The sequence below is a fragment of the Podarcis vaucheri genome (assembly GCF_965113315.1).
Source record: "Podarcis vaucheri genome assembly, chromosome: 2".
Classification (NCBI taxonomy): Eukaryota; Metazoa; Chordata; class Lepidosauria; order Squamata; family Lacertidae; genus Podarcis; species Podarcis vaucheri.
Genome location: NC_138760.1, coordinates 28,275,147 through 28,295,691, shown reverse-complemented (window position 1 = coordinate 28,295,691; position 20,545 = coordinate 28,275,147). Strand labels below are relative to the sequence as shown.

The window sequence follows — 20,545 nt, the reverse complement described above, 5'->3', positions numbered from 1 at the left end:
TTCCCCTTTCCTTCTCCCCAGTAGGATTCGTTCGGTCGCTATTTAAAGTCTCCGATATACAAGGAAATACTGTCCAAGGCAATTGTGCCGCAAGAAGCCGCCGTGAAGAAAAGGCAAGCCGGTTAGGGTTTAATTGCGGGTTATTTGCTGTTGGTTTAAACGAGGGCCTGAGCAAAAACTACTGTGATTTAGGCATTTGCATAATTTAAAGTGGGTTTTTTCATGTTGGGCGGGACAGGCAGATAACCCCTCATTTTGGAGTCTGCAGATGCTTCGCTTCCAAGAAGGATCAGCTATTGTGGAAAAGCCTTTTGCCCTAACAGGAGTTTCCTCTGGCCACTAGCCTGCGCCACATTCCCCTCTTTCTTTAAAGCGTAGCTGGACAGAAACAGCTGTACCTTGCACTGCTGTTGGTTGTTATGGAAACCACCCTATGGTAAGCCTCGTCTGCAGGCTCCTGAAGCTGGTTTATTGAGCAGCAGCAATAAGAAGAGTTGTTAATATTAGCAGCAGTCATGTATTCATTGAGTGGTTTCCCAAGCTGCTTGAAGGGCATGTTCTCGAGGTCCTTACTAGCATCCTTGTGTAGTAGGCCTATATGTTTACCCTCATGTTGCAGAAGGGGCTGGCTGGGTCTGAGAAACAGGGGTTCCCTACAGGCCAGGCAGCCTGCTGACATGTGGCGCAGAAGACAAGACTAGTGGCTGGCTTAGCCTTCTGCCTTCTGGAATGTGCAACTCTCACACAAACTGCAAAGCTGAGAGCTCACCCTACAGGTGAATAACATGATGCAGTTTCTCTCAAGGACGTGTTTGTCTTTACCTTTAAGGTTCCCTCAAACCGCCCTCCTCCTTTGCTGCTTCAGATGGGAGAACAAGGCGACTCGTTTCCAGCAAGCTTTTGAAATACAGTGGTACCTCGGGTTAAATACTTAATTCGTTCCAGAGGCCCGTTCTTAACCTGAAACTGTTCTTAACCTGAAGCACCACTTTAGGTAATAGGGCCTCCCGCTGCTGCTGCGCCACTGGAGCACAATTTCTGTTCTCATCCTGAAGCAAAGTTCTTAACCCAAGGTACTATTTCTGGGTTAGCGGAGTCTGTAACCCGAAGCGCCTGTAACCTGAAGCATCCGTAACCCGAGGTACCACTGTATTCCGACTGCTTCTTTAGGAAAACTGTTTCCTTCCCACCTCTCCACCCACTTTTGTTGCTGTTGCAGCAGAGCTTTATTTGTTTTTTGCATGCAGTTTCGCTGTGCGTGTTTTTAGTAAGCTGCTTTCTGAATTGCAAGATCACGGGAAGTGCAAATTTTGAAAGGCGGCTGGGTTTTGGTGTGTTGAGTTCAGAAAGCATGAATTAGGTAGATTCACCTTTAAATGAGAACTGAATCGAAACTCTCTCAACCCCCCCCCCATCCCTAGTGTAGAATGACATAGGGCTACATCAGGGGTCAGCAACCTTTTTCAGCCGTGGGCCGGTCCACCATCCCTCAGACTATGTGGAGGGCTGAACTATTATTTTTTTTTGCGGGGGGGGGGGGAATGAATGAATTCCTATACCCCACAAATAACCCAGAGATGCATTTTAAATAAAAGCACACATTCTACTCATGTACAATGGTACCTCGGGTTAAGAACTTAATTCGTTCCGGAGGTCTGTTCTTGATCTGAAACTGTCCTTAACCTGAGGTACAACTTTAGCTGATGGGGCCTCCTGCTGCCGCCGCACGATTTCTGTTCTCATCCTGAAGCAAAGTTCTTAACCCGAGGTACTATTTCTGGGTTAGCGGAGTCTGTAACCTGAAGCGTCTGTAGCCTGTAGCATCTGTAACCCAAAGTACCACTGTAAAAACACCAGGCAGCCCCCCAAAATAACCCAGAGATGCATTTTAAATAAAAGGACACATTCTACTCATGTAAAAACACACTGATTCCCTGATCATCCATGGGTTGGATTGAGAAGGCGATCGGGCCGGATCCGGCCCCCTGACCTTAGGTTGCCTACCCTTGGGCTACATCAAGGGAGAAACAGAAGGTAGCTGTAGCTGCCTTTTGCTATGAAAACCAACATAGAAATATATTACCCAATGAAGAAGCGCTTCTCCTGCCTGCTGCTTCTCCTCACCCTTTTCCCTGGGCTGTCCCCAAGCTGGACTTTCTAGTCTTTGGGCAGGTTGTGAGGAAAGTCAGCAATATTTGAGCCCCCTCCCTTGCTCTGTGGCTCTCTGTGTTCTAAGACACAGTTCTTACTTCCGTGTGTATACACTCAAATGGAAACATGTGTTATATCCCTCTGTTAACAGCAGTTAGAATGGGCAATGTGGCTTCCCATAAATTAACAAAGGGTTCAGAGGACTAGATATCGATCTCATCTCCCTGCTTGATAACATTTGGATCTGCACTAAGAATGCGAGTCTTGGGTTCTGTCTCTTAGCAGGAGAGAGAGTTCAACGTTACCCTGTATAATATTTGTCTAGACAGAGAATTGCCGTAGTTTAATCAAAACCAGATTCTAGGGAACCCAGATTAAGCATGTGTTTGAATATTCTGTGTATAATCTTTTGAGTGTTTTTATTTTTTAGGACTGCTCCGCTTTTTATGTGGCAATTGTGTTTGTTGTGGCAAGGCCAGTGTTTCCTTCATTAAGTGCATAAAGGCTGTGCACACATGGTAGTTTAAAGTGGATTTGATGCATCTCATGTTGTCCACTCAACATTGTCCTCATCCAAGCAATTGCCAAGGCACGGATCCTTTCGGATGTGGGGTGGGGATACTTATACCTGGTCTGCTGGCATGCACAGGGGCCAGGAATGGGACACCCACGCAAAATGGTCATTGTCTGTAGACTTCCTTTGTGAGTTAGAAGTATCCCGGCCCCCAATTCACATAACAACCTTTTAATCCTGAATTGAGAAATGAACAAGATATCTCATTCACAGCAGTAGCATGTTCTTGCCATATATGGTACACTCCTCCAAAGTAATCCTGTCAGGTGGCTGTTGCGGTTGCTCGAGAGTAACCAGGCAGGACTCCGACCTGTGTTTTACAGGCTTTATTTTGGTGCAAACTATTTACAGTGAAGAGCCCCAAAGCTCATGTCTGGCTCAACCGCTAGCAGAATCTGGGAGTGGTCTTCTTTTGGAACTCCCCCAACATAAGAGTTCTGTTACCCCCAACCGTCTCCGCCCCTCTCTGCGCCTCAGACTACTGCGCAGGATGGGTGATGGCAAAGGCGTGTTTCCCTCCTGTCCGGCTTGCTCAGGAGCAGTGTTAAGGCTCCCACTGGCATCCTCTGGTCCTTGCACCTCTTCCCCACTGGAGGTTGGGGTTTCCTCCTCCCCGGAAGAGGAACTGCTTCGCAAGATTTTTGGAGGCTCCCTGTAACACAACTGCCCTTCTATTTCTTGCCTCTGAGCCAATGGCAGTTCCCTGACAAATCTCATTGACTTTAATCGAAATGTTGCCTCCCTGCCTTCCCTTCCCACCAATGGATTTGGCTCTCTTATTCTGGGACCACACTGTCATTTGGTGTGTGTGTGTGTCAGTGAGGTAGATGGAACTTAGTCTAGGTCTTTTATATATATATACTTCCCAGTTACCAAAGTCTCACAAAGAGAATTTCATATGCCTGTTTCAGGATGTTTGCAAATGCCACATTCTATCTGCATTTTAACAAGGTGTAAAGGGAAAAGGTAAAGGACCCCTGGACAGTTAAGTCCAGTCATACTTGAACTCTGAAGTGTGTGCAGCCTGCAGCTCTCTAAAATACCTGGCTGCCACCAATGCGATTTTCAAACACTGCTATGTTGCGCAGTTTTGCAAGTAGCACTCGCAAATGTAGTCGTGTTTGCTGTGAAGTGCTTCTGAAAAGGCTTCGCACATAACCAGAATGCTGCAGACAGCATTCAACCGCACTTTGGAATAATTTGCAGGTACAGAATGAAGTGGTGGCACAGAGCAGGTGTGTGTAAAGCTGAGAGAGTGATCTGCTACCATCTTTCAGCCATGAATATATCTCTGAAAGCACTTGCAGGCTGAAAATCTAAGGAGAGATCTTGTTCCTCCCAAATGGAGTTTGGTTGCTAGCGTTAATAACAGAAGCGCTTGCTTTTTAAAATGTTTTGCTTAAGATTTAGGGAGCACGTATCTGTAGAATCAGTAATCATATCTTAGGAAGGGGTTTGCATTGGGGGACAAGTCCTGAAATGTACACACACATACACACAGAGAACAATTAGAGGTCACTATCTCAAGCTTGGGGTGCGGGTTAGCACTGTGGGTTAAACCACAGAGCCTAGGACTTGCCGATCAGAAGGTTGGCAGTTCAAATCCCTGCGATGGGGTGAGCTCCCGTTGCTCGGTCCCTGCTCCTGCCAACCTAGCAGTTCGAAAGCACGTCAAAGTGCAAGTAGATAAATAGGTACCTCTCCAGCGGGAAGGTAAACGGCGTTTCCGTGCGCTGCTCTGGTTCGCCAGAAGTGGCTTAGTCATTCTGGCCACATGACCCGGAAGCTGTACGCCGGCTCCCTCGGCCAATAAAGCGAGATGAGCACCGCAACCCCAGAGTCGGTCAAGACTGGACCTAATGGTCAGGGGTCCCTTTACCTTTTATCTCAAGCTTGTTGACAGGCCTATCAAGGAATTCTAGGATATTTCTACTATGCTCCCTTGCTGGCTATCCTAGATAATTTTTAGATCTCTTGGAATTCTTTATAGTACTCTGAACCTTACCCATCAGAGATCTCTACTCAAAAATGTGGGTGTTTATTGTTGTTGTTGTTGTTGTTATTTATTCAACATATATTTTGCCCTTTATCAGAAGATCCCAATGTACAATATTAAAAATACATTACAGAATATCAGTGATAAAAACATACAGACCACCAATAATCAAATAGTCATCTTAATAAGAGTCCACTCCCTCATGCTTTCACGGGCCATAGATTATTTAATAGCCATAGGCCTTGGTAAAGAGAAATGTTTTTGCCTGGTGCCTAAAGACATGTAGTGATGGCGCCAGGCAAGCCTCTCTGGGGAGAGCATTCTACAATCAGGAGCCACCACAGAAAAGGCCTGTTCTCTTGTTGCCACCCTTTGAACCTCTCTAGGATGGGGGACACAGAGAAGGGCCTCAGATAACCCAAAAGTGATCTTTATAAGGCATGAGTAAAGTGGCGGCGTGGGACGCGGGTGGCGCTGTGGGCTAAAGCCTCAACGCCTAGGGCTTGCCGATCGAAAGGTCGGCGGTTCGAATCCCCGCGGCGGGGTGCGCTCCCGCTGTTCGGTCCCAGCGCCTGCCCACCTAGCAGTTCGAAAGCACCCCCGGGTGCAAGTAGATAAATAGGTACCGTTTACCAGCGGGAAGGTAAACGGCGTTCCGTGTGCGGCTCTGGCTCGCCAGAGCAGCGATGTCACGCTGGCCACGTGACCCGGAAAGTGTCCCCGGACAGCGCTGGCCCCCGGCCAATAAATGTGAGATGGGCGCACAAACCCCACAGTCTGTCAAGACTGGCCCGTTCGGGCAGGGGTACCTTTACCTTTACCTAAAGTGGCGGCAGGAAATGAGCTTATGCAGTCCTGAAGATCTCACAAAGCAAAGGGTTGGTGGGGATGAGCCCAGTCTAGAAGCCAGGGGACAGGGTTCATGAGTCCAGGGTTGGTAACAAGAAGTGCAGGAGCTGAGAAGTTGTCCCAACAAGTTTCCCACACCAAGCCATCAAGTTTTAAGGCAGACCTTCTTTCTCCAGCGTCACGACCTTGTCCTGGGAGAAAGCATCGGACTCACCTCCCTATCTGAATCCTGCTTGGCCACCCCAAGCTCAGAGTCCTCCTGAGACTCTTGACAGTTCTCTCTCCTGTCTCAACATTAGAACCAGATGAGTTCAGAGGGAGGCTTCCATCTGTTGCAGCCTCCTCCTCCCACTCTTTCTCGTCTCTGTGCTCATCTTCCCCCAGAGTCTGCCATCCTGAGTCTGAGACCAGCGGCGCCAAAGGAGTAATGACGTCATGTTATTTGATGTAGGAAATCTTGCTCTCCCTTTGATGTGCACACATTTGCCACTGAAAGTGTGGAACATCGATGTAGGTGCAGCAAATATGCTACAGAAAGGGTGGAGCTACCTCTAACCCTGAGATAGGGATGGGGACCTTGCAGCGCTCCAGATGTTGTTGTGCTCTCCCAACTCTCATCAGCCCATGCCAGCATGGCCAACATTTAGGGCTGATGGGAGTTGGAGCCCGGCAACAGCCACATGTTCTTCATCCAGCCCTGGGATGAAAGGCAAGGACCTCTGACCTTTCCAGCATTTGCTGTCTCCCTTTCATAGAATTGCAGAGTTGGAAGACGCCCCCAAAGGCCATCTAGTCCAGCCCCCTGCAATGCATGAATCTCAGCTAAAGCATCCATGACAGATGGCCATCCAAACTGTGCTTAAAAACCTCCAAGGAAGGGAGAGTCCACAACCTCCCGAGGGAGACCGTTCCACCGTCGAACAACTCTCCCTGTCAGAAAGGTTTAGTCGGAATCTTCTTTCTTGTAACTTGAAGACATTGGTTCGAGTCCTACCCTCCAGAGCAGTTTGATTCAACCCCTGATTCATTCCCCCTGTCTGTATAGAAGAAGAAGAAGAGTTTGGATTTGATATCCCGCTTTATCACTAGTCTCAAAACGGCTAACAATCTCCTTTTCCCTCCCCCCCCCACAACAAACACTCTGTGAGGTGAGTGGGGCTGAGAGACTTCAGAGAAGTGTGACTAGCCCAAAGTCTCCCAGCAGCTGCATGTGGAGGAGCGGGGAAGCGAACCCGGTTCCCCAGATTACAAGACTACCGCACTTAACCACTAAACCACACTGAGTTTATGGGATGTTATCCCAGGGCAATTCGTTTTGTAAACAGGCACTGATTAATCCATTGGCGCAGAGCTGGGTTTGATGTGGTTTCTCGACGCTCCTGTGTTTTTCTGCCTCCCCAGACGCCCTCAGATACGTCCGCCTTCCACTGTCGTACACAACGACCCTCCCCTTACTGTCTTCTCCTCTGTTTTCTTTTTTAGCTCTAATAATCCGTTTGCTCGCCGGCACCTCCGCTCCAGCCCCAGCCCCGTCGTCTTGAGGCAACAGGAGGAAGAAGCCAAGGCGAAAGAAGCAGCGGCCAACGTGGACATCACCCAGGTTATGAGCAAGCTAGATCGTAGAAGCCAGCTCAAGCAGGACCCCCCACCTGCTAAGTAGGGCTCAGGTGTTGGTGAAAAGGCCAAGCGGAGGAGTCGTCAGGGTGTTGGCTGAATGTAGAGCTGCATTTCCTGTCTCCTCCCTGCAGGTGGCAGTGGTGCTTCGTCATTATACGAAACATTTCTCTGTGCTCTCCATCCCTCCTTTCCACACAGCATGTTGTTGCCATGGCGCCCAGAGTAATGTCACTTCACAAGCCATCGCTGGTAGAATCGTTGAACGCAGATGGCAGAAGTTGCCATGTGAACCTCACAGTGACTTTCCCCATATCAAATGGGCTTGTGTGTGTGTGTGTGTTTTAAACAAGGCAAGGAAACAATGTTTTCTATAAACTGCCTGGAACATCCCTCCCGGTTCTAAATATTCGGAAATCGAGATACCATGGCAACTGGCTTCCCTCTTCTCCCGCTGCCTGCAAAGGATGGAGGGGAAGAGATGGCAAAAGTGTGCTGTGAGGCACAGGGCAGAGCTTATTCTGGTTTCCGGGCACTGTTGAGGAATCCTAAATAAGGGTGCATACTTAACACCGCTCAGGCACCCCTCACCTTGCCATGCAAACAGTTCAGACGGTTAAATATCAAACAAAGGGTAGATTATTTCCCCCCTTTCTTTTCAGGGTATGCTTGGGGATTAGGTCTTCTGATCAGTATTTGTTGGTGTTAAGCACAGAACCAAGCGGCCGCAATTGGCCCATACGAATTAACAAGCAGTACGTATTGTGGTCTTGTGCATGTAAACATGCAATCCGCATTTCCGAAGCAACTTGAAGCAGCTGTCTGCTCAAATGCATATTTGTTTGAGCGGAATAGGAGTATCAGTTGGCCGGGGTGCAACTTGGTCATAGAGAGGGGAAGTCCTTTATGGATTCAGAGCCTCCCTAACAGGGAGGGCCATAGCTTGGGGGGTTGGAGCATCTACTCTGCATGTTGAAGGCCCCAAGTTAAGTCCCTAACATCTCTGGGTAGGGCTGGAGATATCCCCTGGAAAGCTGCTGTCCATCAGGGTAGAGAATACTGAACTGGATGGATCAATAGTCTTGACTCAATATCAGGCAGCTTCCAATGTTCCTTAGGGTTCTTTTATTAAAAGGTAAGCTAACAAATGGAGAACATTCGTTTTCCTCCACCTAGCTCCAAGTCCCATTTGGTTTTATTTGCTGTGAAATTCCCCAAAGATGGGAACCTAATATCTTAGAGGCGTGCACATGGGGCTGCCATACTGTAAAGTAAGAAGACGGGTGCTTTTCGGAAGGAATCTTCCTAATATTCTTGCAGCACTCTACGGCGGTCTTGAGGCCTGTTCTGGCAAGCAGCTGGCCTGTGTTGACTCCAACAGCCAACCCCCTGGAACACAAGGCAAGCAATTTGTCTGCATCTTGTTTGTGGAGGGAGGATCACATGACTGACGAGTGGTAGCCATGTTAACTACCCCTGCGTTTGCTGAAAGTTTAAGAATTGAGATATGGTATTCTAGGCAAGAGGCTTTTTCTCTGCCGTAGTGTGGAAAGCCAGTTGACAGCCATAGGGATCTATCCCTGCTTGGTGTGTAGACTGAAAATAACATAGGTCAAAGCCATCGGAGTTGTACTGACTGGAAGTGTTGAATAAAAAGTAGCCTCTCTTGTTTCCTTCGTGGGCATAGTCAGGAGGACTTAAATGCTTGCCTCCTCACACCCTCTCAAAAAAAAAAAAAAAACCCCTAATCCAAAAACAACTTCATAAGTCTGGATCAAGAAGTGTTTAAAACATTCCGGAATCTTATGGGCATCTGAATGGAATCGGGACTCCCTCCTACTCATCTCTTTTCCCATTAAGTTATTTCAGCTGTATGATTTATATCTCTTTATCATCTGCTCCATCTCTGGGCTTGCTTGCAGTTTCTCTCTCCTCTTTGTCACTGCATTTCATCATTTCCTGCAAAATGCACTCTGACAGTGGCAAACAGAACACCACAGTCAAAAAGGCTGTGAGAAAATACCCTCCCCCCCACCCCACAAAAATGCAATATTAAAAGCAGTGTAGGAGTGATAGCTTCTACCAGCTCAAGGAAGTGTAAAGGTAGCCAAGGGAAATAAATAAAAATGTTGTCCAGTAGCACCTTAGAGACCAACTAAGTTTGTTCTGGGTTTCCGAGCACAATTCAAAGTCTTGGTGCTGACCTTTAAAGCTGTAAACCGCCTCGGTCCAATATACCTGAAGGAGCTTCTCCACCTCCATCGTTCTGCCCGGACACTGAGGTCCAGCGCCGAGGGCCTTCTGACAGTTCCCTCACTGCGAGAAGCAAAGCTACAGAGAACCAGGCAGAGGGCCTTCTCGGTAGTGGCACCCACCCTGTGGAATGCCCTCCCATCAGATGTCAAAGAGATAAACAACTACCAGACTTTTAGAAGATATCTGAAGGCAGCCCTGTTTAGGGAAGCTTTTAATGTTTAATAGGTTTTTTAATATTCTGTTGGAAGCCGCCCAGAGTGGCTGGGGAAACCCAGCCAGATGGGTGGGGTATAAATAATAAATTATTATTATTATTATTATTATTATTATTATTATTATTATTATTATATTATTATTATTATTATTATTATTATTATTATTATTATTATTATTATCTGGTTATAAGCATTTATTTCGTAAGCAGAGTCCCATGAAGCACTCAAGTTTGAAAATGCGACTATGGAGATTAGCTCATTAAAGGAAACCCCATACCTTGTCTTGCCTTTTTGTTTATCGAGGCCAACATGGAAACAACAGAATAGCCTGAAGCAAGAGGTTTCAAACTGTGTTTCAGGCAACCTTGAGGTTCCTTGGGGACTTCTTCAGTGGTAACTTCAGCAGTGGCAGCCAAAAAGTGCATGCCCATCAGTGTTGATGCCCCCCCCCCCCCGCAATGTACAGTGACAGAAGAGCATTGGAAGCATTGTAGGATACATTCTCCATTTACATGGGATGACTGTAAGGCCAAGGACATAGTGGGTGAGATTCAACTAAGTTGTGTGCATTGAATGACGTCCGCTCGCCCCTTCTCCCCATCTGCTCTGGAGGTTTGGCTGTGCACAAATATCCCATTTAGCACTACACTGAATTCCACCCAGTATGCCCTAAAAGGTACCCTAAAACCCTTTGTAATGAGTAGGTTGGCTTCAGTGTGGAAAGAGTTCAAGTTCACCAGTAGAAAGCTTGAAAACTGCTTAAGATACCACAGAGCTGTAAGCCTGTTTGTTGGCCTCTAAGCTTGTGCTGTCTTCCATCTTTCTTTCCTTGTAGCAAATATATCAGTGCATGTATATGATGTCATTGCTTTTCATTTTCTGTTAAATGCCCAAGATGGAATGGGCTTCACATCTAGTTAAATAAATTAAGAAGAGGGGGACTTCTAGTGGGATTTCAGAATACTGCTTTATTTTTCTCACTTTTCCTTTCTTTTATCTCCTCTGGTCAAATAAAACTAGAAAGCGAAACCATCACTGTGCTTGTCTGTCATGTCTTTTGCCTCTCTTCTGTGCGTCTTTCATTTGTTCATACTGTGTTGCCTCTGTCCCATTGGTTTGAATTGGTTTTCCTTTTCTAAAATACTGGTGAATAGTGCATACGTCGATCCTTAGTGCTTCAAGAGAGCTTGAAAAACCCATTGTGTAAGACAATGTCAAATTAGGTAGGCTTCTACTTAATTTGTCAACATTAAGTCTTGCTACATGTCTTAATCATAAGGTACCATCTTCTAAAACTGCCTTCTACTGGCTGTGTTTGTAGCAATACCAGAGCCTAATAGTCTTCAGAAGCTCCTCATTTACATCCTTATCCTAACTATACACACCCCAGTCCTATACACCTGTACTTAGATGTACTTCTAAGTAAGTGGGCATAGGAATGCAGCTTTCATAAAGGGAAGCTGATTTCAACCTGGCCACTATTTGCTCCTCTATCCCACAGTCACAAGGCAGGAAAAAGTGGTGGTGGGGAAAGATCACAAAATTACTGGGAACACAATTATGCTACTGCAAAGCGTGTAGTGAATCTAGTGAAAAGAGTGAAGTTACACTTGGATCCATTCCCCAAGGGGTGACTGCCTAAAAGGCATCCCACCTCATGCGTGAAGGACAATTCCTGACAGTAGTTGCAATGTAAGCCCAGTATCTGTGCAAGATCACACCATTCTGTCTCTGCTTGATGGGCTATTCCTATGTATTCTCCATTATATTTGGTTTAGGATTTGTTGGTCTCTTCTCTACAGCGTGTCTAATTCAACAGAGAAATTAGATAGCCACAAAGCAGACTAGAAAACAACAAACACTTAAATAACCAAACCAAACCATTTTGAAAAGCAGAGCTCAGTTAGAAACCTTGTTGCACAGATTAAGTCTTAACCTGATGCCGAAATGAGACCCAAGAAGGCAATTCTTTGATCTTTCGGTGGAGGGAGTTCCAGAGACGATATGGCAATACTCAAAAAGGCAATCTCCCCATACCTAGAAGGTTCTCAGAAGAAGACATTAATGGTCAGGCAGGCTCACGTAGTCTGAACTGTTGTTCAACACGATAATCGGCTATCAGTTAAACTTTGAAGCTTCCCTTTTTTCACTTTAGAAAAATGACAACACAGAACTAAGCCACATTAGAGTTTGCACTTATGAGTTAGTTCTTTAAAATGCAAGGGCACCCACTGAAACAAATAGCCATGTTTGAATACTTTATTGCTGTTTAGGTTGCATCCAACTTAAATCATTGCATGTGCAGAACAACTCCCACAAGCGCAACCAAACTCTCCACTCTAGAGGGTTGGGGGTGGGGGTGGGGCCAGAGCAGACTTAGGGGGAAAGCAGGGGGTGGGTGGGAAATTCCTTTGCACTTGCGGGAGAATTCTGTGCATGCAATTATTTAGTTAGACAGAATTATAGGGTTGGCTCCATCACATTTTTATCGGTCCACAAGCCTTTCGTTACATATGGTACATGGCACAAAGTAAGCGAAACATGCAATTTTTATAAAGTTAAACAATTCAGGGCAAATGCCCTATAAAATATCAAGCCATTTTGTTAGAGGTTATTTGAGTGTCACTGATGAATTCCTGGATCATCGTCCTTGGGTACCTGCCATCAAATATCACTTCCTTCCGGCTTGCATCAATATGACTGGCACCATTTCATTTATTGGCATATATCAAGGCCGTGCGTAAATTCATATTCCCCATATTTTCTCCCATCTGTCTTCATGTATTCATTCCACCAGCAACATATCTACATCAGCAGCTTTGGCTTTGTCATGCAACTCCGAATGTACTTCACCTGATCATTGAGAAAAGAAGAGAGAGAAAATGTTTCTCTTACCCTACTTTTGAAAAAAAATTAAGAACTTGGTAAGAGATGGGAAGGAGAAGCTGACATTCAAAGTGAGATTCTTTCTTCCCAGGACCATGTCTTTTAAGTAGAATACCAGAATTTATTACAGTGTGTCAAAGCTTTAATTAAACATCTTTACAGTGGTACCTTGCAAGACGAATGCCTTGCAAGACAAAAAACTCGCTAGACGAAAGGGTTTTTGGTGTTTTGAGTTGCTTCGCAAGACGATTTTCCCTATGGACTTGCTTCGCAAGACGGAAACGTCTTGCAAGTTTGTTTCCTTTTCCTTAACACCGTTAATACAGTTGCGACTTGACTTCGAGGAGCAACTCATAGAACGCGGTGTGGTAGCCTTTTTTGAGGTTTTTAAAGACTTTGGTGATTTTTGAAGCTTTTCCAAAACTTTTCCGACACCGTGCTTCGCAAGACGAAAAAAATCGCAAGACGACAAAACTCACGGAACGAATTACCGTATTTTTTGCACCATAACACTCACTTTTTTCCTCCTAAAAACTAAGGGGAAATGTCTGTGCGTGTTATGGAGGGAATGTCTACAGGTGGCATGCCTACGGATTTTCCTCCTCTAAAAACTACGCGCGTATTATGGTCTGGTGCGTGTTATAGAGCAAAAAATACAGTAATTTCGTCTTGCGAGGCACCACTGTACTTGAATTGGATAGGTATTACAGTGGTACCTCAGGTTACATACGCTTCAGGTTACAGACTCCGCTAACCCAGAAATAGTGCTTCAGGTTAAGAACTTTGCTTCAGGATGAGAAGAGAAATCGTGCTCCGGTGGTGCGGCAGCAGCAGGAGGCCCCATTAGCTAAAGTGGTGCTTCAGGTTAAGAACAGTTTCAGGTTAAGAACGGACCTCCGGAATGAATTAAGCACTTAACCTGAGGTACCACTGTATTTTCGTCCTCCCCTTTTAATGCACTAACTTTTTTCTATGTTTAGTAGCAACTTTTATTGGTTATTGGGTACTTTGTACATTGCTTTGCACATAACTGTATTGAAAGGCAACTTTGGCAGTATTCAGACCATCACTTTCATTTATCTTTGTGATGTTCCTTTTCACATTTTATGTGCTCATGGTGGAATCTAGTGAAAGTTTTAACACTCGTTTCCATGTGAATTGTTTGCAACCCTGCCAACTCGGAGAATCACAGGAGTTTTGCACTGACAAAATCTGGAGCATTGTATCAGCAAACTCTTCTTTACTGCCATTTAACATTTAGCATGGCATGCTGGTATATTGATCAAGAAGCCATCGTTCCATAACACAAGATACTTCAATGTAAAGGGAACATTAGAACGCGGGACAGAACTAAAGCAATAAGCCCCACATCTGATTGAAGATCTGAAATCTTCGGGGGGGGGGGCGACTGCTGGATAGAATGGAGGGTGGGAAACAGCAATAAGAAGATCAGTCGAATTATGTGCATCCTTCCTTCAGGTGAAGCAAGATGGCTGGCCAGATTAGCTAATGTTTCAAAGAATTAAATAAAAAGCCTTATGGGTCAGCTGACTTAGATCTGTCTGGATATAGGATGGGAAAAGAAGAGTTTTGTTCCAGTCTCTGTAGCCCTTGGGGTCCAAATGTTAATACAACAATCTTTTTTTGGGGGGGGGGACTTAATGTGACCCACAGCTGCAACAGTAATAGTAGAGTTTCTTCCCACCATTCACCTCATCATTATGTTATCCTTCCACCCTTCATTTATATGCATTTCAGTCTGATATTGAAGCACCTCTCCTTGTCTAAAGAAACTTGCAGCATGTAATGGAGATTAATTTTTTAGAGGCATATCCTTACCCAAGTCCTTTCTGAGAACAACTAGCAGCAATGGGATGGGTCATATTATGTGGTGGTAACTAGCTAAAGGGACGCGGGTGGCGCTGTGGTTTAAACCACAGAGCCGAGGACTTGCCGATCAGAAGGTCGGCGGTTCGAATCCCCGCGACGGGGTGAGCTCCCGTTGCTCAGTCCCTGCTCCTGCCAACCTAGCAGTTCGAAAGCACATCAAAGTGCAAGTAGATAAATAGGTACCGCTTCAGCGGGAAGTTAAACGGCGTTTCCGTGCGCTGCTCTGGTTAGCCAGAAGCGGCTTAGTCATGCTGGCCACATGACCCGGAAGCTGTACACCGGCTCCCTCGGCCTATAGAGCGAGATGAGCGCTGCAACCCCAGAGTCGGCCATGACTGGACCTAATGGTCAGGGGTCCCTTTACCTTTTCCTAACTAGCTAAAGGTGAGGTGGGAAAGAGATCCAAATCAGGACTAGCTCCATGGTTTTGTGGGCCTTCAGGTAAAGAGGTGGGAGCATGAGAAAGGCTGGCAGATACAACATGCCCATGCTTCCTAGGATTTCCACTCTGCTTCCTGTGCTGTAAATGTTCTCCTTTTCTTCCATGCAGTTGTGCCAATTCACTGCTCCTGTTCCCCATCTGGCCATTTACAGTGGTACCTCTGACTTTCTGTCTACGTCCAATGCTTTCTCTTCCTCACGCCGTGTGCCTAGTGATCGTCCTCTCCAGTGCCCTGGGCGCATTACTCTACCAAACAGCGCTAGCTCCTCCTCTGTTAAGGTAGCCCCAGACAGCACCTCTGTCACGGGCAGGAACTGGGATGGGCCTAGCTCTAACTCCGCCCCTTCCTTCATGGAAAGCACTGAGATTGCCATGGATTCTGAGCTGGAGCCCTGCCGCAGCTCCCAGTACCCTATGAGCTCTAAGACCAAGCTGCTGCCCAAGCCCCAGATGTCCTCATCCCTCAGCAGGTTCCTCAAACTGGGATGCTTGAACTCTCCAATGTTTGCAACGTTCTCACCCAAGTGCCCTGGAGTGACTCATGGGAAAGTGCAACCACTAGATGGTCTGAACCCACAACTGCAACAGAGGTCCAAAAAAGTGTCCAAGTGAGTATCCCTCTGAGTTATTCCATCGTGCTTTGCTTTGAGAGCTGCTATAAGGGGTGATAAGGATTGGGAAGAACTCTGATTGTGTATGCATCTTAATGAGAAAATATCTAATTTGCCGTTGTTATCTAACCAATACAGTGATACCTTGGTTTGCGTATGTCTTGGTTTGCATAGGTTTTGGATTACAAACACATCAAACCCGGAAGTGCATGTCCCGGTTTGCAACCTTTTCTTTGGATTACAACCTTTTTGTATTATTATTACGAACAATTTTTTGGGGGAGGCCCCATTTACGAAAGCGCGCCTTGGGTTACAACCTGTTTTGGTTTACCAATGGACCTCCAGAACGGATTATGGTTGTAAACCAAGGTACCACTGTACATGAATGGAAATGTCTCTGAACTGTGGGGGTTCAGTTCTCCAACCAATGTGTACTAAAATACATCCATTAGATGAAAGTGTGCATAAAAATGCATCTCTTGGTGAAAATAACATGGAGAAATGCATTGCTATGTTAGGAGAAATTGCTTACAAAAATGTGTATATTAGTCAAAACTGCATGCAAAAATGTTTTGCCCCCAAATATATTTTCTTAAATTTCCACAAATCTCACATAAAATCCCAATACATAATATTTTTTTCTTTTGTTTTATAGACTTCCCATCCCATTTTTGTTGGTGTTTTCTCCCCACCTCTATGCTGCACCCTATCTTCCCTCTCTCGTATCATAATCATAGTACAATGATTTCTGTTGCTCATAGTTCAAATCCTGCTCACGAATTCACCATATTATATCATTTCTTTATAAATAGTCTGAAAAAGACTACTGTTCTTCAGTGAAGCAGTCATTGTTAAGTCCCCTTATTTTAGCTGTTAACATTGCTGATTCAACATAGTCCATTACCTTGCTTATCTATTCTTCTTTGATGGGAACTTCCTCATCTTTCCATTTCTGTGCATAAAGAATCCTAGCTCTTATAGTTACATACATAAAAAAAACATTGACCATAATTTTTTGAACTACAAAAATGTTTTTATTGGGGGAAAATTTGCACTGAAATACTGATAGATTTTCATGAGGATTTAAAAAAAATAAAAAATCAAATATGTCTGCAGAAATGTGGAGAACTGAATTTAAGATTGGGAAAATGAGAAACTCAAATTAACAGATTCATCCATCTCTAGATGGACACCCCCCCTTGTGTGTCTCTTGGAAGAAGCCACTTCTGGTTTAGCCATAAGTTCTGAACTGTGAGAGCATTTGCATTTTTTAAAAAACTTACACCTTAGGAATCAGTAGCCTAGTATTCCAGTTATTAATTTATTGTGGTTGGGAGCCACTTTGTAGGTTCCACTGTAGAACTGAAAGGTGGGATACACATGTTTTAATAAAATAAATAAATTCATTCACATATTAATTCCAAATACATCAGCCAGCCACATCTGTGGGACAGGAGCCTCTAGACTCAGAATGCAAATCACATACTATATTTTTCGCTCTATAAGACGCACCAGACCATAAGACGCACCTAGTTTTTGGAGGAGGAAAACAAGGGAAAAAAATATTCTGAATCTCAGAAGCCAGAACAGCAAGAAGGATCGCTGCGCAGCGAAAGCAGCAATCCCTCTTGCTGTTCTGGCTTCTGGGATAGCTGCGCAGCCTGCATTCGCCCCATAAGACGCACAGACATTTCCCCTTACTTTTTAGGAGGGAAAAAGTGAGTCTTATAGAGCAAAAAATACAGTACCCTCTGGTTGCCCCAGAAACAATTTGAGGCAACCATAGTAATGGGGAACTGATAGGCAGATGTGCTGGAACATCCCCTGTTTTGATTTTATCACAATAGCAAAAGTCCAGGCCAAACACCTTGCTGTTGGAATGTCTGTCTGGCAGATGCCCACACTGTGACGAGTTTTTCATTTTGCATCCCAGCTTCTTCCAGATAAAAATGGAAATACCTCTGGAGAGCAAGGTCTACCCAATAGATTTGGAGGAGGAAGAAGAGGGCAGCCACTGGGCTTGCAAGGATTCTGCAAATGAAGTTATCTGCCCATGGGAGAATCTGATAGAAGATGGAAAAGCTGGATAAAAAGAAGCCTTTGACACTGTTTGGATATTTTTAAATGGTTATTTTTTTATCCTGCTCCTGAATTGGCAGGTATAATTTCCGACAGTTCGATTGATTTCATAATGCTGTTAAAAGGAGTGCAATGGAATAAAGAATGAGAATAATCCACATGGACTGCAAAGCAAGAATCCAGATACATATTTATTTCAAAATTCAGAAATTTAAGGTTGGCTTTTTTTTGGCAGTTCAGTGCCATCACTTCCTGGTTTCTTTTATGTAACTCTTAACTACATCAAGTGTATTTAGGAAACTCTCCTGCTTTGTTAGCCTTTCAGAACTATTGCATTTGTATTTATTATGCCTGTGCCCTGCTCTTCCTTTGGAAGGTCAGATTTACGTATATCTCCTACAGATCTCCTAACCAGGTACTGATTAGGTTGACATTTGCTTGGCTTCAACAATGCTATAGCATCAGGTACTCTTCAGGCCCGATATCTAACTCTGAGTTAGACTCAAATCTTGGAGTGGAAAATATATGTTTGATACAACATCATTTTCATTTATCAGATAAATATGACATTTTTTTGTTGAACTTTAATTGCCCTTCACAAAATCCTTTGCAAACATCTGTGAAGGGATATTTCCTTATCAGGAACTTCTACTGCAATTGATGTAGCTAAATTGACACATTTTTCTTCTTTTTTGTGGTTTCATATTGAATGTTATTTGCTAAATCCACATGACTCTTGGTGATGATGAAGGTTGCCTTCTGATAAACAGCTTGTAGCTTCTGAGTGAAATCAGACTCAGGTTCTGGGCAATCCTATGTCTGGGTAATTATAAAGCTGATGAAATATTGGTAGCAGGGTCCTGCCTTTTTATGTTGCTCCAGCCTTGCAACATAGTCCATATTTCAGCGAAGCCAAACACTTGACACGACTAATTGGAAGTCCGTTGTCTGTTCTTACTTTTAATCCCTTAGAGAACAGAGAACTTTCAGCTGCAATGTTATTCATCCTTTTTATCTTGTTGCATTCTCAACAGTTTTGTAAAGGTAAGTCACCATCACTCCTGTTTTATATATAAATAACAGCTGAAGGGAATGACTTTGTCCGAAGCCACACAGACAGACACAGGGCATCCCTGTCTTTGTCCAGCTGTCCACACGCTGAACCGTTCTGGATCTCATCTGCACCGATTTATCTGCCTGAGATGCCTGCAATAACTTCATGTTTGTGATAATCTTATGGTTGACCAGAGACCTCATTTCATGCTAACATGCCCTGTGGAACGCCCTCCCACCAGATGTAAAAAACAACTACAGTGGTACTTCAGGTTACATACGCTTCAGGTTACATATGCTTCAGGTTACAGGCTCTGATAACCCAGAAATAGTACCTCGGGTTAAGAACTTTGCTTCAGGATGAGAACAGAAATCGTGCTCCGGCGGCGCAGCGGCAGCGGGAGGCCCCATTAGCTAAAGTGGTGCTTCAGGTTAAGAACAGTTTCAGGTTAAGAACGGACCTCCAGAACGAGTTAAGTACTTAACCCAAGGTACCACTGTACCAGACTTTTAGAAGACATCTGAAGGCAGCCCTGTTTGGGGAAGCTTTTAATATTTAATAGGTTATTGTATTTTAGTCTTCTGTTGGAAGCTGCTCAGAGTGGCTGGGGAAACCCAGTCAGATGGGCGGGGTATAAATAATAAATTATTATAATATTATTATTATAACACAGTTAAATACTAAGAACACTTCTGTATACTAGCCATGCATTCGGACTTGTACCTGCATCAATGGCACCGCAATATCAGATCAGTTCTTTATTAGGTCCATTTTCAATCTGTATTCTCCCCTCCCGCATCCCCACGACCTTCCCTACAATTGGGAGCAGTCACAAGATCAGAAACACTAAATCCAAAACACCTCTACAAACAATTTGGGGATCAGACTGTCAAATCTAGTTCGATTTGGTTCAAACAAGTTTAAAACCCATTCCCTCTTCCCAAGCAACTGTAGGATTTAGTTCTGTATGGAAAGAATAGTTTTCTAACAGAGTTATCAGCACATCACCAAACCATTCACATAATATTTGGGATGTAAAACCAGTCTAAACTGTAGAGCAGATACTTCTATATTCTTCTGAAACACGAGCCCCTTATTTGTTACCCACTTTCTCACTGAGGTTATTTTTTGCTTCTGTTTCCCTGTGTTTGGTTCAGCTGAAATTTGCAGATTGACTGCATCTCCATCAAGCGTTCCTCTATGTTCATATATTTGTTTTAGCCTTTAATAAACCAACACTGCACAGCTTTTTCAGCTGTCTGCCCTCATTACACACTATAGCTGCCTTTCTATATGGGTGATTTCCTGATAATTGAGCATATTTCCTTTATCTGTATCAAGTGTTTTTGCTTCTAATGAGTTATAAATAAAACTACTTTGAATGACTCTGCTTGCGATAGGATATTTATGATCAACATGTTGTGTCTCTCTTACGTTTTACTTGTTTTGATTTCATTTTTTTATTATTATTATTATTTATCAATTCGTATATCACATGCCCAAATGCCTTCCAAGTGGTTTACACGTATAAAATCAATACATGCACAACGGTAAATCCATCGGAGCATAAAGAAATCCTTAATTAAATGCACCAGATTTGCAGACGTTGCGGGCTAATGCGTGGTGGTCACTTTCCAACAAAAGTGCTGCCTTCATGTCTGAGAATGAAGACTTGAGTGTTTGTACACAAACATGTAATGTAAAGCAGCTCTCTTTATTAGGTTTTGTTCCAAGGTGCTGGGATTATTATTATTCAAAAAACAACATCCTGGAAACCAAATTTCCTTTAAAAAATTCCTGTGGCCGTAACTTCTTGGTAGAGTTCACCGTGTTCTCATTTTTCTCAACTTTGATCATCGTAATAGGGAAAATGTGTGCGCCTTTGTGTGAATGTGAACACATTCTGCTTTTCACCTCTTAGCGACTTA

General features: G+C 44.3%; 1 protein-coding gene across 1 annotated transcript in view; it reads left to right on the top strand.

The window, feature by feature from the left end:
• Positions 1-20,003, top strand: part of RGS9 (regulator of G protein signaling 9) — a 67,315-nt gene extending 47,312 nt beyond the window's left edge. The window contains exons 16-19 of the mRNA XM_082212491.1: positions 25-113; positions 7,053-7,170; positions 14,982-15,481; positions 17,418-20,003. Coding sequence (XP_082068617.1) covers positions 25-113; positions 7,053-7,170; positions 14,982-15,481; positions 17,418-17,574 — 864 coding nt within the window. The 3' untranslated portion in view covers positions 17,575-20,003. The remainder of the gene's footprint in view (positions 1-24; positions 114-7,052; positions 7,171-14,981; positions 15,482-17,417) is intronic.
• Positions 20,004-20,545: the final 542 nt, after the last annotated feature.